General features: G+C 52.3%; 1 protein-coding gene across 15 annotated transcripts in view; it reads left to right on the forward strand.

The window, feature by feature from the left end:
- Positions 1-16,732, forward strand: part of EXD3 (exonuclease 3'-5' domain containing 3) — a 340,424-nt gene that overhangs the window by 314,523 nt on the left and 9,169 nt on the right. For 13 of the 15 annotated variants that reach the window (XM_068914391.1, XM_068914377.1, XM_068914379.1 and 10 more), the window contains one exon: positions 11,694-11,787. The exons of the other annotated variants lie outside the window; for them this stretch is intronic. In XM_068914391.1, the coding sequence (XP_068770492.1) occupies positions 11,694-11,787 (94 nt within the window). The remainder of the gene's footprint in view (positions 1-11,693; positions 11,788-16,732) is intronic. 15 annotated transcript variants of the gene reach the window in all.

The raw sequence follows: 16,732 nt of genomic DNA on the forward strand, positions 1-16,732 counted from the left end.
CTCAACTGTCCAGAGGAGGGCCAGCTGCCAGGGGAAACCAGGAGGAGCGGGAATAAGGGTAGATATTGGCTTAATATATAATGAAAATCATTTCATAAAGCTTGTCTAGCACCTGGTGAAGAAGATGGAGCTTCAGATATGGCTGTATATTCCAATAGTGGCAGCTTTCCTTTGGGTAACTAACAGAACAACTGTGCATGACTAGTAACATTTTGAGTATTGGACTTATTTATAGAAAGAAAAGCTTCAGTCCTTTGCAATTTCCAGGGTTCTGACTCTCATGGTCAGAAAATGTCTCCATGGCCCTTTCTTTCTGCTGTCAAAGTCAAAAAGTTCCTAGAGGTCTGGGGATCAGGCTAGCCTGATGCTTTTTAAGCAGATCTCTGCTTGCATTTGATTTTTCAGATGAGACCATTTCTAATATGAGCTGACTGGAGGTGAACTCTCATTCTGTTTCTAGAGCCCAAGCAACTGAATGCCAGTCTTTCTTGGTTGGGTTGGGCTTTTTTGGAACTCACATTCAGCAGACCTGAGCATCTCAGGCAAAGAGGTGAGATCTCAATGCAGCTGGATAAAACTTGGTAGCCATAACACAACTTGATTAAGAGTAACATCAATTAGCTACATTGTGGAGTCAGAACAGGGAAAGTTAACCCCTCTGCTGCTGTGATGCAGGCTCCCTTGGGATGGCTCAGGAACAGACTTGCAGGAGGCGTGCTCCCAGCAGCCGATGGCAGCACGTTGCGTGCTTGTGTACACAGGAAGGGTTACTTCTCTTCCTGGAGGTAAATATGAAGCAGGAAGGCATTTATGCAGACAGGAAGGCATCATGCTGGGGCAGGGCAGTAGGAGCTGGTGCGTGAGCATTCGGGCAGGGCAGGGAGGAGGGTGGGTAGGGGTGGTTCACCCAACGACCGCTCAGCCACTCGGGCCCCCTGGAAGCTCCTGGCATGGAATTCACCCTAAAACGAAGGCTTTGGGGTTGCTGAGATGCAACCGCATCATGAAGCAGCTATCACCGGTTTGGCTTTGTTATTAAACTTGCTATAACCCCTAGAAACCTGTCCTGGAGCAGCACCCCATTGCACTAGGTGCTGTATAAACAGGGCTTGCAGGTACGGTTAAGGTTGGGTCAACGTTGCTGTTGCAGATTTTAACTTTCTGAAGGGGCTCTGCAGCTCTAACCCCAGCTCAGCTGGTCGAGAGGCAAAATTAGCAAATGAGTCTTGAGATGGGTGAAATGCAGCTGGAGGAAACAGAGGGACCAAAGGGGTGTGTGCGTGGGGAGGGGGTGGGGGTTGAGCATCTTTTTTTTCCCCTGGGAAATTCAGCTTTGCATGTGGGTTTAGGTGTAATGCTGGGTGAGAGTCTCATCACTGCAAAGGCCTTGAGGTAGTGAAAAGGGCTTTCAGTGTCACTGACAATTAGTCTCCTCAAGTGCTGTTCCGACTACCCGCGGCAGTGTCATAGCGAGGCAGCAGCGGGATGGGGTTTGTGGTTAGTGACTTGCAACTGTACGTGTGAAGCTGGAGGGAGCGTGTGTACATACAGAGAGAAGCAAATGTGTCCAATCTGCAGGGAGCTGCAGTCAGCATGGCTCAGCAGCGAGCATACCCTGCTCTGCCGTGCAGAGGGGCCAGATGCTATCCTGCTACCTGGTCCCTCCGGCCATGAGGTCAGGGCTCAGCGGGAAGCTATGGCAGCTGGGCTGGATGTCAGCTCCCCCAGATGCGTAGCCTGTGCTGGGAGCTGTGAGTGCACCCCAGGGAGGGTGCAGGCAGGTGGGCTGCATGCCAGGGTGCCTGCAAGGAACCCATGTGCTCAGCCAGGATTGCTGACCTTGCAAGCATGCCTCCTGGGCAGCACACATGGATGAATGTGCACAGGAACACATGACAGGCTTTGCATTTCTCTGTGGTCTTGTGCTGCTCCCACACCCTCTCTGTGATGGGATTAGCAAAGGTGTGCTGCAAGCTGCAGAATTGCACTTTGGCAGTGATGGTGACATGGACCTTGCTCATGCGTGATGGATCCGCAGGGCTGTGCTGTGCCCCTCTTGCCTGCTGCTAGGCAATACCAGATCCATGCTGCATGGTGCCACCACTTTCAGAAGTGAATGACTCAACTGCCGTGGCTCAGGGTAAAGCCAGTGGGATCAGGGCACTGCAGGCAAAATCCCTGGTCCCATCCCCGCCAGATGCTGAGCCCTTTCCAGCAATCTCTCAGAGCTCTTTTTTAACCAGGGACTTGGTTGTGCTTCTCCTCTCCCCCCATCCCTGTCTCCTCTCCATCTCCAGGGGAGCTGCTGAGCACCTGTTGGACCAGCACCACCCAAAATCACTTCCTATGACTCTGTTCTCTCTCTCCCAGCAGCTGTAAAATGGCCTGTGTAAATTGAGAGGGGGAGATGCCCCAAAAAGGGAGGTCCGACAGAGGAACACAGCTGGAGCTGGTATGTTTGAAAAGCAGGCCGCCTCCAAGGCTGCCTTCAGTTCTGGCCACTTTTCCTCTGCCCCATGGCTGACCTCGCGTTTGTGCTATCTCCCCAATCTTGTCAGCAGACAGCCTCCGCTAATCTGCCCGTTTCTCTGCCCGTGGTTCTTGTTTTGTACTCCCAGACAAATGAGGCCCATCTAGCTGTCAGGTGAGCTTTTCCCAGAGTTTATGCAAATGATACTAATTAAAGGCATTCTTATCTGTTCAATTTCCCACACCTTTTGCCTCCAAGGGGGATAGAAAACTTCGTGTTTTAATGCCATATTTCATAGTAGTCGGAAGGACTGCCTAGGGAAAGCGTTGGGAAATCCAGTGGGTCACTCCTGATGAGAAGAGCTGGCTTATGCAACTGTTGAAACACTTTATTATGTATGAGAAACCTTCCAGAAACGGATGACTAATAGCAAAGCAGGAGCAGAGAAAGCAGTGGGAACGCCATACCAGGCTGGCATGGGATCTTTTGTCATCTTACCAGCTTAGCAGGGTTGGGCTAGGTCAGCACTTGCCTAAGAGACCTCTCAGAGTACCTGGCTGGCAATGAGGGAAGTGATATTAATGATTCAATAAACAGAGCCCTTCCTTCTTTCTGGAGCCTGAAGCAAAATGCCCCCACTCATTCCCAGGGACCCACCAGCAGCCTCAGGTTTCTATTGACGACATGTTACTTACCTCACAGGGTCATAAAAATAGTGGCACTCATTGCACAGCCAGGTCTGGTGGAAGAAGTGCAGGTGTGGGACATCGTGGTCCATTTCTCATCATGTCTCTTGCTGTTTTAATGGGAGACAGCACTGCCCAAGTTTAGCTGGCCACTGGAGTCTGTTGTGTGCACTTAGAGCGGTTGCATCCCCAAAGCACTGGGCTAAGTCACCTGTGCATCTGATCTGCTGGTTGAGTAGGTGTGCTGGCACCCAAGGTCATGGAAAGATGTTAGACCATTTGTAGCAGACCAGGAGCAGCAACATGAACCTGGTACTGGTGGTAAGGAGTTTGGTAAGAAAAGGAGTTCTTGACACAAAGGGGAAAGGAAACAGCCTGGCCCATTGCTTATTGATCCCCAGCCTGAGTGGTGGCAGTTCTCTCCAAGGGGAGATGCAGATACCCAAAGGACCTGACTCACCACCGCTCTGCACCTAGAGAGTGTATTTGTGTCATGAGCAGGCGGTCCCAAGGTGGCAAACCTATTTATTTGTAATGCCTGGGCTTGGAGGCTTCAAGTAGGCAATCTGTTCTGGTGAGATAGCTGGCTGAATTTGAGGCTTAAGTATCCCTGTTGTAGTGATTTTTCTAGCCTCAATATGTCCCTGAAAGAAGCCCTTGGATGCTCAAGGACTGTGGTTGCACAACCAAAATGAGAGTTGGAACCTCTGTCCGGAGGAGTGGCCCTTTCACCAGATGATATCCATCCTAGAGAAGGAGAGAAAGAAAGGGGAAAGGGTAGGCGGTGAGTAGGAAGAGCAGTATCTCTCCAGGTGGCTGGTGAATAGCCCTCTGATATGGCGAGCAGAAGACGCCCATGGAATTGTCCTGACATGAGGTGTACTGAATTGCCCCAGTGAGTTCACTCCTGGCACTACCAGTGTTGTCCTTTACAGCTGGTTTTGGGATGTTGAGGATTTCCTAAGCCAGAAACTCTCCAGGCAAAGAGAGAGGTGCATTTTGGCTGTAAAACCATGGCCAAAGTGGTCCTTCAGCTTTAGTAAATGAGGTTTGCCCCATGCCATTTGTCAGCAGAGAGAATGGAAGAAGCCCTATGATCCAGGGGACCTTTTTGGGTACCTGCTCTTTTGGGCAGCTTCAGCGTGATGAAGGTAATTCTCCACGCGCTTCAGCACTTTGGCGATGCAGCTTTCAGGGTTATCAAAGGAATGAGCAAAAATTACTCCACTCCAGTCTGAACCACTAATTTTTCACACATGTTGTACACCAGCCTATGGACCTCCAGCTTAGCTCGAACCTGCATCTTTGGCCAAACTCACACCAGCCCCCAGAGCCCTTTTTGAATCCTGAAAAAGTTTGGATCCTGGTGTCTGTTTGTCCTGAGTTTTTTTAAGTTTCTCAGCTCCTGGGTTGGGGTTTGAATGGAAGCTCAGCAAGGGGATGGTTTGTTCCCCCTGAGCCTGACCGATGGTGGAGGTGGCCCAGAAGCTCCAGGCCAAAGCATCTGGTCCTGGGAGTCTTGGGAGGTTCTTATGTTACTGTCAGGCAGTCCTAACTGGGCCAGAGGAAGAGTATCTGTGGCCCAGATCTCCAGTGCCGTCTCTGGCTGAAATAACCAGCTGTGAAATCCCCACTGAGGAGGGAAAAGAGAGACAGAGATCATCCTGAACAAAAAAGGCACCAAACTGGCTGCCATTATTGCAAAAGGATTTCTCACTGGTGCTCTCCTCCTCAACCAGTACAAGCAAGGAAAATCTTATGATAGCCCTGGGATTCCTTTGGACTAGCTCGCTAAAGAGGAAGGTCCAAAACAGCAGTGGGCCTGAGATGTCTTATGCTGCTGTAGGTTCATGCTGGTGGGGTTGACAGCCTTGCAGTGCTGGGGTAGCTCACAGCAATGTGGGCACCAGCACCAGGAGACCAGGGTACGAGCTCTCCCTGTCTGACTCACTCCGTTGTCACAGTTCAATGCAGATGACGTCACTCCTTCTAATCCCCATGTCCAGGCTGGGCCAGAGAAGCAGGGAGAGGAGTTTCTGTGCGAGGCATCAGAGGGTGGGCCGAGGCTAGGAGGCCTGGGAAAAGCAGGACAGGAGCACCGTGGCCATCCCCATGGTGTCAGCAGTGTCCTGAGGCCACGTGCCCCACGACGCAGCACCTCATTCAGAGAGAAGCAGCGAGTGAGGGGGACCAGCAGAGCCAAGGACTCACCAGAAACACAGTTGACCCACTCCTTACCCTTGGCTTGAACAACATGCGCAGAGCCCAGGGAAGCAGAGGAAAAATCTTAGCCTGGGGAGGAGCAGGCACTGGCCAACTATCTCTCCCAGCCCAAGAACTTGCATTCAGCACGGGCTTTGCTAAAGCAGCTTTCCTTTCTGACAAGCCACAGTGGTGATCTGAGCTAAGAAATGTGCTCTCCTGGCTTTTCCCTAGCTGGCTGCCAGCAAGCACCTGCACCCTGTGTGCCAGCACATGCAGCGTGCAGGGTGCCCAGCACTCCTGCCCCTCTCACAGTGCCCAGGAAGGGGCTGATTCACACGGGGTGCTGGAAGCAGGGCTGCCGTGGGAAAACACACCCACCATGGCTCCCGAGCACTGGGATTGCTTCAGCAGGGGTGCAGCCAAGATCCATTTCACAGAGGGCAGAACAGATCTAGTCTGGGATTTACCAGTGACTAAGCATGTGCTGGCAAGGGCTGCCCTAGCGTGAGAAAGTGAGAGCTACTCCTCCTCGGAGATGTGCTCACCAGGAAGAAAGGCTCCACAGTGACCTGGATTCCTCTGCTCCCCAGGGCCGGGGCTCCTTGCGGGAAGAAGGAAGGACTAGGATACTCCCACTTCGTGGTGGGAGCATGAGTGGTGGCCTGGGCAGTGCTACTAGGAGGGAAGGGGGCTGCAGTCCCAATACTGCTCCTCCCAGGCTGAACTCACTCTTCTCTTATCTGTGGCCTAGATCTGGAGTCCTGACCCCATGGTCACCCTGCAGCTACCTTGGCCTTGTGGAACAGGCAGGCACCCGAGGGTGGCATGAGCAGAGACCCGGCAGACTCAGCCCGCTTGATAGGCCGTCTCCAAGACAGGGCTGGGGCATGGGACAGAAGCTGTCTTCACCTCCAGGCTGGGTGTAGATAGAGGAAGAGGCTGTGGTATGCCCTCAAGCTGTTGGGCGAGAAGAGTAGGAAGCCCAGGGCAGTGCCCCTGGACCTGGGTGAGGGGATGTCAGCAGGTCCACTGGGTACTTTGTGCACGGCTGCTGGAGAGCCTGAGCCTAGCTAGATGGGAGCAGGGAGCAAGCTTCTGCCCTGACTTCATGCTTGGCTGATAGTCCCTGCCCTGACATTGGGCTGGTCCTTGGTGGTTGCAATCCCTCCAGCCAGTGGCCCGAGGAGCCACAGGGCTCCTGCTGGTGTCTCACCATCATGAAGAGTTTTACCTCCATATATGCCTCACCTCATGGAGGCAATGGCTAATCCTTCCATGATGGATCTGGGGAAGCCATGCCTTTCTGAGGAGGAAAAACCCATCCTTTACCCATTAGATAGGCTCCTCCCTTCCCTACCCTTAAGAAAACAAAGAAAGCAAACCACACAAACACACACAAAATGCTCCAACCCCACAGGCAGTGAAGCCGAGATGCAGAAGGCTTCTTTGGGGAGCTGTGTCCCCAGGCAGGAGCTGAGCATCAAGCCCAAGGCCACCGTTCCCTGTATAGCAGCCAGCCAGCCCAGCCTTATCAAAGTGACAGGCTACCCCACTCATTTGATTTCTTATGTCTTATGCCTTGTAACCAGAGCACCTGGGAGCTCTAAGCAAAAGGGAAATATTCTGCTACCTGTGGGCTGCCAAGGCATAACTGGTCCCAAGGAAATAGATTGCCTCATTTTATAAAGATGCTGAATTTCAGAGAAGCAGAGAAATTTGCCTAAGGCACCTGAGAGAATTGTGAGACCCAGGAGTCCTTGTCCAGCATGCCTGGCCCACTGGCACCTCTTGCCAAATGCTGCAGAGACATCATGCCATCCCCATCTGCTTCCCCATTCATCCCTGCTGGGAAAGTGTGCATGGAGATATCATATTAAAAATGCCAAGACTGGCTATTGAGGGGGATTTTGTGGGCTGTCCATGCGCACTTCCCCAGCAGGATTGAATGGGGAAGCAGATGCCGTTTGTCCTGTGGGCTCCAACTGTGTCCATGTTGGGGTGGAGGCTTGGGGGCCTTGTGATCCAAAGCCTCTTTGGACAGTTGCCAACATGCTGGAGCAGCTGGCACATGCTGCCATCATGCCCAGGAGGTAGGAGGTGGGAGACCTCACCCATCTCTTCTCCCCTCCTTGTACCAGTCCGTGCCTCCCACATCCCTACTGCTGTCCCTATGTCTCCTCTACACACAGGCTAAATGCCGCTTTCTGGCTTGCAGGCCTTCCTTGCACCCTTTCTTTCTCTCAGGTTAGCTAGATTTGCTGTCTTGTTGTCACTGTCCCGCTGGGAGTGAGATCAATTTGAACAGACCTTGGCACGAGTCTCTGGGACCTGCTTGCATTGCCAGGAGGGTAGCTGCAACTGCCGAGGCCTGTTCACCCTTGGCTGTGCATTGCAATTCTGCAAATTGCACAAGGCACCTCATGAGCTATGTGAGGACTTCAGGTGGCTCATGGGGCAGCGACAATGTTTTCTGCCTTCATTTTCCAGTGTAATGTGGGAATCGCACCTTGGGGAAGGCGGTAGCCTTCAGCTGAGCATAAGCTGCGACCATAGAAGGTGGCTTTGCCTGGGCCAAAAAGAAGGAAAAGTCCCATGGCTGCTTGGGTAGGCTGTGGGATCTCCACACAAATGTCTGTTCTGCTCTTGGAGGGAAGGGGCAACTGTCGGCCTCCGTCAGGAACACAAATGAAGAAGGATAGAGAACAAATGCACCCCTCTGCCTAGCACCCAAGAGCTGCAAGCAGCACAGGATGAGCCTTTGGGAGTCACAGTTAAAATTCTCTGAAATAGAGGATGCAGCAGGACTCCTGGCAATTTAGGGGTCCAGTCTGCCTGAAGGGCTGCGTCTCTTTATAGGCTGGGACTTCCTCAAGCTGTGAGGCCTCTCTGACCATCCCACAGCATCAATACGAGCTCTGAAATCCGAGCTGACAGAGCATGGCTCTGCTATGCAGCTACATCAGGGTCTGTGCAGAGTCCCAGGACCCCTGGGGTTGAGGGTGATGTCTGGCCAAAAGGAAAGACTCAATCTCTCTTCCCTGTACATCCCTGAATTCATTTGTGTTCCTCTTCCCTTTTTCGCAGCCGTCCTTCAGGAGGGAGTATAAATAGGCCCTCGCTGTCCAGCTGATGGGCTAGTCACACAGAGTTGGCTGAATTCGTGAGCGCATGCAAAGCAGAGCCAGGGAGAGGGAGTGGAAAGGTGAGAGGCAGATGTGTGAAAGCGAGCCAGTGAGATCTTCAGTCTCTTATTTCAGGCAGTTAAATGCTGAGAAGATCAGATGAGATCATATCGGGTAGCCTCCTTAGGTTATAATGTAACCCTCCCTCATGTGATGTTCTTAGTGAAATTAAAATTTTAATTCAGATGTCAGGTCATAAATGACATCTCATTTATGATCTGATAACTTGAAATGCTGATCTGGTCCCTCCAAAAATTCAGACTCTCTCAAATAAGATCTTCTTTTTGCTTTCCTAGGTTTTTGCACGTTTTCACTTCCTCTGGGTACCTCTTTTTTAATGCAAGAGCGGAGGAGGACTCTGTTTCAGGGCTGTACAGGGAGGACTTGGGACATTCCTGGGAAGAGGAGGGCTTGCAGAGGTGGGCCTAGGTCCTGCTCCTGCAGGTGACCTTGGGCACCTTCAGCTGACGGTATCCTGAGCATTTGCTGAGGTTTTTCACAGTGTGAGTGAAGAAAAGAAGAGAAAAAAAAAAAACAAAAACTAGTGACTGGGAGCAGTATGCAACCACCCAAACCATAGTTAATGCCTTAGGCTGTAAAATTCAGGGGAATTTCAATGAAATTCGCTTTTAAAAGTGGGACAAAGGCTTCCGAGTCATTTGGGTCATCTGTGTGCATGTGTCTGTCTGTGGCATTTCTCTATCAATGTCAGAGCAGTGGATTTAGGCTTTGAGTACCAAGTAGCCATGGGTTGCGACTGTGGAATCCAGGGTTGTGACTACCGAGGCCTTTTTTGGTAGTGGCCAAGGCAATGGGATTTTGGCTATTGCCTTCAGCCAGAAGCTCACCCTGCTCTTCCTCTCTATTCCTGGCAGGCCCAGCTGGAGGCAGGCCAGTGGGGCAGCAGACACTGCAGGAATCAGGAGGATCCTTCTGCCAAGCAGTGAGAGGGCTTGAGGCATGCTCCTGCTGCCATGATCAGTAGCCGAGCTCACCCTCGCTTTTCCATTCAGCAGGGAAGGCAGCAGGTCTTGGTGGGAGCTGGAGGCCAGCTCCTCTGATCAAGTGCCAAGAAGAGGAAGGAGGTTTTGCTTTGCTGAATTCAGGCCATGCGGCACTCTGCAGAGCCACCACGGAGGGCTGGGAGGAAGTGGCTGCAACTCAGGTGCCTTTGCTGAGTTGCCTGGAAAAGGAGTTCCCCGAAGAGCTCTTAGCCCTGATGGCCTTGCTGTCACAAGACTTTCCCTCTTACCTGTCTCAGGCTCTGCCTGCAGAGCAGCTTCAGGGAGTAGAGCCTTTGCATCTTTTCATGGTCCAAATCATGCCCAGGCTGGGGACTGTGCACTGATTTTGCAGCCACTGCATATATGTTGTAGGTGGAAATATCTCCTGGGGAGCAAAGAGAGCAGGATGTCGTGGCAAGCTCATTTTCAAACAAATCATCCTCCCACCTCCCTGGTGGGAAGACAGGGCATCTTTGCAACACTCCATGGCCCCGGCACCATTCCAGCTAGTGTGCCACAGACACAGAGCCACTGGAGGGTTGCTCTGGTGCCCATTCAGGCAATGGAAAGACTTTCCGGTTTCAACAGGCTTTGGAGCAAACCCCCAGGCAAGCAACTTGTTCTGGTTGGTGAAGTTATGCACCTGTCTCACTGCTTTCTTTGGGTGCAGCATGTTCAAAATGCTCCACAAGCAAAAATCAGTCCCTTAAAACAAATAACAAGCTAAAGGTGTTGTAGCACATCCCAAGACTCAGCTTGAGTCTGCCTGGTAGTTTCCACTGCCTTAAAATACTTTCTTCCAAACTGGGAGGGTAAGAGAAGAGCAAGGCTGTGAAGTGGAGCGTGCTGAAATGCACAGGTTAGGACCCTGACTGGGGGAGGTTTAGTGCTAATTGCTTCTGGGTGAACACATCTGGCTACCAGCTGCACTGTGATTTCAGCTCGAGAAACCTTGCTCTGAGTGTTCCTTGCTGGTGAGTGTTTTCAGGAGCTCTGTACCCAGTACGGACCCCTTGGAGAGGAGTGGCTCCTTAAGGGCATTTGCAGGAGCTCAGGCCACTTGGAGAGCTCTGAAGGGGCATTTTCTGGACCAAGAGTCACTTTAGAAAATGTGTGTGTTTGTGTTACTGGTGCTATGTCAGAGATGAACCCAGTGGAGTAGCCTCTGCCAGCCGAGATGCCAGCTTGTCCCTTTGGCATACGCTGCAGTCTCAGCAGGTCTTACGGGACAAGAGAGAACAAGTTTTGAAGCTGTAGCCCAAACTCTTTTTGATACTTTGGGCCAGCCTCTGTTTCTGGCATCTTATGGCATTATACAGAGGCTGGTCTGAATGAGAAATTCTGGGAGGAAGGCTGCAGCGGGTATCTGCTGCCCTGATGTAGTTGTCAGGCGTGAATAGCTAAAAGCCTCCGTTGCTGGGAGGGTGCTAAATATCAAACACTCCTCTGAATTTTCTGTGTTCACTTCTGGGCTCCTAATGAATAGCTCTATTATGGGCTTTTAACAGGCCTCTCTGATAACATTGTTCTTTATAGGAGCATTTATACCAGAGGTTGGGCTCGACTTTGCCCTAGGGTTCATCTGGGAGCAGGAGCTGCGCCTACCAGGGCACCTACCTCCTCAGGTGCCCCCTCGAGTGCCTAGGCACCACAGGCTGCTGGGGTAACCTATGCCACAGAGCTGCCCCATCATGAGCCCAGAGGTCACCTTCTGCCCTGCCAACGGCAAAGGCCTGTCCTTCACACCACCTGGATCCTGACGGATCCTCTACAGGCGGGAGGCTGGGTGCTTCTTGCAGCCCAGAGCATAAGCAGGTCCCAGGCACTGCTCCAAGCATTCCTGGGAAGGAGCCACTGACAGATGTGGCTAAGGACTGTAAAAATGAAGTCTTTCTGGGAAGGAGGCTTCTATGACCAAGTATAGACTTGCAGACCCAAAAGCCTATGTCTGCTCCCCCTCTGCCACCCAGTAGGTGGTAGGACAGGCTTTGTCTCAGTTTCCCCGTGCAATGATGCTCTCCTGGGGAGAGCCCCTCTCCAGGATCTGCCTGGGGGCTGCCCAGAGAGGTGGGTCATATGCTCGGCACAGAGAGATCTTGGGCGCGCAGCTGCCATCTCGCTGACCTTGCCCTCTCTCTTTCGCCAGGTGTGCAATTGCAACAAGTACCTGAAGATCTCCAAAGAGAGGATGAGGCAGCTGATGGAGGACAGCAGACACTCAACGGCAGAGGATGATGCAAGTAAGAGAATGGGTGCCAATGGCTCAGTGCAGTGGTCAGGCATCTGCCTCTTAGGGTCTTGCTCCCCAGCTGGGAGTTACTGCTTGGCTTTGCTGTGAGGCCCAGGTAGCAGCTCATGAGTTGTAAAGCATCATAGGTTTCCCCCAGTCCCTGGACAGGACCAGCGTTAGGACAAGGGCTATGAATACTGATGCTCAGCAGCTGCAAATACAGCCCTACTTACTAGGAGGAGAGTGACACTTTGATGTTTTCTTTTTCCCCACGGGATTTCTTGGTCTCATACACCCCAGGTCTCCCTGCGGACTGGGGGAAGCAGCAAGCTCAGGGCTGTGTCACCTCTGACCTTCCCAGGTCTCCATATGGTCTAGGATTTTGCTGCTCTTAGGTGTTCTCTATGGCCTTTCCTGCCAATAAGTCATTTTGGGCTCTTCCTTCCCAAGATTGCACCTCGAGAAGCTACAAATGAGGGACAGAGTTTCTGATGGGATGAGGATGCCTCCACGCAGTGGGGTTGGACAAGGTGGGATGGGAGAGTCTCCTTACCCACTCTGGAGAGCCCAGCCGCAGGCAAGAGACATGCAGGCCCTGGTCCCAGTCTCCAGAGCATTACGAGACCTTCCCAGCTCAGGCTGTGAGTCTCTCAGACAGGGAATGGGGGTCCTCCCCTGCCCCCGATCTGCTGCTGTTGTAACTTTGTGCCGGGTTAAGCTTGTGCATGTCCAACTATAGCCTCCCAGCTCTTTCCTCCTGGCAGTCCCATGCGAAAGAGCTGATCTGACTTGCCAGAAGCTCTGCTGGGTTTTGCATGTGATTGCCTGGACCTGGAATGTTTTGGGTAGGTGAAATGCCAGCACTGGCCCAAGTGACAGCCTAAGGCCATTACTACCTGACTTGGGAAACTAAGCTTTGGCTGTGAAATGCCTCTTCACTGTTAGTGGTTTCTAATGCATGACACGATCCCTTTCTCACCTGCACAATCACTGCTAAACTAGGTCAGGTTGCAGGAGGAGTGAGTAAGTGCTGCCTGCCCAGAAAAGCTCTTACAGGCTCCATTGGGAAAGACCTCCTCCACTCCCTGCCCCAAACTGCTCTGCAGCACTGGTATTTACTCTTCTGCGCTTCTCCCTGGAGGGAGCCACATTTTGGTGGTGAGTGACACATGCCACAGACATGCAGTCTCCATGGAGGTGCGCACGACCGGGCGCGCTGGGACAGAAACGTGTGCTCTTTCTGCTGCCGTTCCTGAGCCCAGGTTCTCTTGACAGTTTTAAACCACATCATTGACCGCCTCTGTGCCTCAGTTTCCCCATCTATGTGATGAGGAAAGGCAGGATCAAAGCAACGGACTTTGGGATCACTGGCTGCAAAGCGCTCCTGGGAGGCTGTGGCTTCGCGAGGAACCACACCTGTGGCTCTGCAGGATGGACGGACGTCATGGGGTGGCTTTTCCCGTGGTGCTGGCAGCCTGGGAGCGCTACGCTTTCCAAAAGGCCAGGGCATCCTCCCAGCGGTTTCTCTGGTGAAGGCACTCACTGTTTATATGTACCCAGAGACCAGCCTGGCTTGTTCAGCCAGTTTTAGAGTATGGGAAATTGAAATGCTGTGGTTTATGTTCAGCCATGTGAGCGATTTCCCCTTCCCCCTCTGTATGGCAAGGATGGGACTGGGGATGTCTCACATGTCATCCTTCAGTTGACATCTCCATGCTCCTCCACGCATGCTCATATAGAGCCCCTTGCTTCTCTGTCCTTTACACTGTCTGCAAAACCCCCAAGCTCTCCGTGTGCCATAAGGCCCCTCTTCTTCCTCTGCCTCTCACTGGGGCCCCCTCCAGCCCCACTTCCTGGGTAACAGAATGACACAGCCTCCTCCAAGGGAAGGCCATCGGTCTGCTGTGCCAGGTTCAAGCCACATGCCTGCTGTGTTGGGTGAGCTGTTACCAGGGTGTCCTTAGACATGGAGAGGTCAAGGACAGAAAATATCTCAGTGTCATCCAGTGACGGGGTCAGGACCCTTCATTTCACCAAAGCTGCTCCCAGAAGAACAGCCAGGGTTGGCAGGAGAGCACTGAGAGGTGCTACATCCTCCTAAATCTCAGCACTTTGTTTCCATCATTTCTTCCTTGCCTGCATGCCAGACCTGGCTAGGCTGCGTCTCAGCAACCCACACATTGCAACAGGATTGATCTCACCGAGACCAGGGGCAGGCATTTTGGTGTTTTGCTGCAACGGAGATATAAAATATAGGTTGACCCACAGGAGTTGAGTTGTGTCTGCACCAGGGAGCATCTGGACTGGGCAGATGGCTACAGCTAGGCAAGTATACCTGACCCAAAGCAAAGCCCTCCTGGGGATTTATCTGTGGGGTTCCCCGTGCCCCAGGACTCAAACCAGCTTGGGATTTCTATTTTGATTTCTATTTCTGCTGGGGGTTGCTGGAAACGAGAGACCATCAGTGTGAGCTTAACTAGATTGTCCCAGGAAAATGACCCGCTTTTGGTCAAACATTGTGGAACAGAAACAGGGAAAGGTTGCTGCTAGGTCCTTGGCAATGTCCTGCCAACCCTTTGCCCTCCAGTGAGTGCTCTCTTGGCAGATGGCAGAAGACAGCAGTTGCAGGGGGACAGCCTGGACAGCCAGTGGAGCGGATGCATAAGGAAAATATCAGTCTGCCATTCCCCGATTTACTTCGCGTTTTCCTTCTGCAGGAGCAGGTGGAAGGGACCTTCTCTGCCCTTGAACGCAGGTTCAGTGCATGGTCCATGGCACTCAGCATGGGGAGCTCAGCACTTAGATTACCCAGGCCACTCGCCCATGCTGCCACAGCTCTGGCCGGGGGCATATCATCTCATTCATGCCACTGAGCATGGATGAAGCTCCTCAAGACTAGCCAAATGATGCTGGTTTTCCAGCACCCAGTTCCTTAGGAGGGAAATGCTCTGCCCCTCCCCGCCCCTGCCGCCTTCCCCAGGCAAGGAAAGAAACCTCCCGTGTGGTTTCATCTCTCTGAGGCGAAGCAAGCAGGGTCTGAGCAGGGGAAGATGGAGCCAGGGTTGCTGGGACACCCGCCAGCCATGCGTGGGGACTATTTCTGCAAGAGAAACCTTCGATATAAGTCTGCACTCCCCAAGTGTTCTTAGAGTCAGAGCCTGGAGCTGCAGAGAGCCAGGGCTGCTTACATTTTGGAGTTCGTTGCAGCAAAACCTGGGTCAGTGCCACTCTATTTGGCTCCCAGATTTTTATGACAGTGTTTCCAAGTGATGAAAGGCAAATTATTCATCCTGTAATAACTCACTTGAATTTGGACCTAGGACTTTCCCAGGTTTTAGGGAATGTTTTCCCTGACACAGCCACATTTCCCTGCACGAGGGCTTTGATGAAAGTGTTGAAAATTGTTTCAAGTCCAGACAGCTTTGCCCTGTAATGCCCTTTTCCCAGTGGGGTGCTCTGAGCAGCTTTCTTTAGGGGGTTCACATGCCTAGAGCAGACAGAGGAGTGGGGCAGAGAGAGGTGACAGTGCTGTGGGTCACCATGTGGCACAAGTAAGCTGTGCTCATAATGGAAGCCGTTATACAGGCTCCTAAATGACCCAGGTGGATTGGATGTGTCACAGGGCCAGGGGAAGCTTCTTGCTTAGTCAGTATGGTAAAAACTGGAGCTTGGGTGATGCTCTGCCAGATGAAGTCTGGTCCCGAGGAAAGGCAAGGATGTATCATGTTAGATCTGGTTAGGATTTGCCTAACAGAAAAGGCTTCTTTAATCATAAAATAATCTCTTTCCATTTGAAACATTTTACAAAACACAAAAATAGCTGTTCTTACTCTTTCTTGAGCTGTACTGCTAACCATGCTTGTCTGATCCTCATCAGGCACTTGGGGACTTCAGTGTCTCCTTTCCACATGCGGGAAGAAGTGATGGTGGCTGGACGCTGTATAGGGAGAAATCACATAAAAACCAAGCCTTCTGCAGCCCTGCAGCATCATCCTTGTATGGTCTCTGACCATAATCTGCCTTAAAAACCTGCTCTACCTCACCCATGGTGAGGGAATGGCAGGTCCCAGCAAACTAATCCTGCTTGCTCACACTGACTTGTTGCTCTTGCTACATCCATGATGTTGTTTTGCTGGCAGGGCCTCCCTCTGCTGCTGTAAGTTAGAGAGAAGCAGAGGCTCAGATACAGCAATAGGGATGCTTGGAGAGTCCAACATAGCGTCTTGGGAAGCCCGAAGTGTGGCAGAGACGAGCAAGCTGGGCTGGACTCGAGGGTCCTGCATGACCAGCCATCAGCTGTTTGCTCACATGCAACTCTGGTATTTGAGCGCAACAAGCACAAGACATCAAGGATGTCTCTCCTGAGCGCAACCCCGTCCTTGGGCCTTGGTAGTGGTGCTCCGAGGAGGCCACGGAGGCTGGTGGGCTGGAGTACCTGCATGGCGCAGAGGCAAGCTGCACCACACTCAGAGCAGCACAGCTCTGGGACTCTCGGCCCTGAGGCAGGCAGTGTGCTCGGACCTAAGCATGATTCAAGACCTGGCGTATTCAGCAGGGCAATGGTTGCAGTCTCGGTCAACCCCGCTTCATTGTCAGCACTTTGCAGAGGAGCTTGCTGTAGGAATGGGAGTGCAGAGAGGACAGGGTCTGTCAGGAGTCCAGGGAAGTCAAGAAGCCTCCTTGTTGGGGCTTGAGACACAGGGGATGCTGGATGGCTGTCATGGGCAGTGAGGTCATGACAGAACGCTGCAGTCCAGACAGATACTGCTGGAAAACTCAGCCTGCACTGCAGTCCTCCTGCCCCCTGCATGCAGCAGGATGTTTCTTTTGGATCCACCTGCATTACTGAGGATGGAGGGAAGAGAAATAGGGGAGTCTTGCTCCAGACCTCCCCACTCTGTTCCCACTCCAGTAGCAATCCAGCACCCCTTAGCATTTTCTGCATCCTCTCCCCT

The sequence above is a fragment of the Struthio camelus genome, chromosome 20 (assembly GCF_040807025.1).
Source record: "Struthio camelus isolate bStrCam1 chromosome 20, bStrCam1.hap1, whole genome shotgun sequence".
Lineage (NCBI taxonomy): Eukaryota > Metazoa > Chordata > Aves > Struthioniformes > Struthionidae > Struthio > Struthio camelus.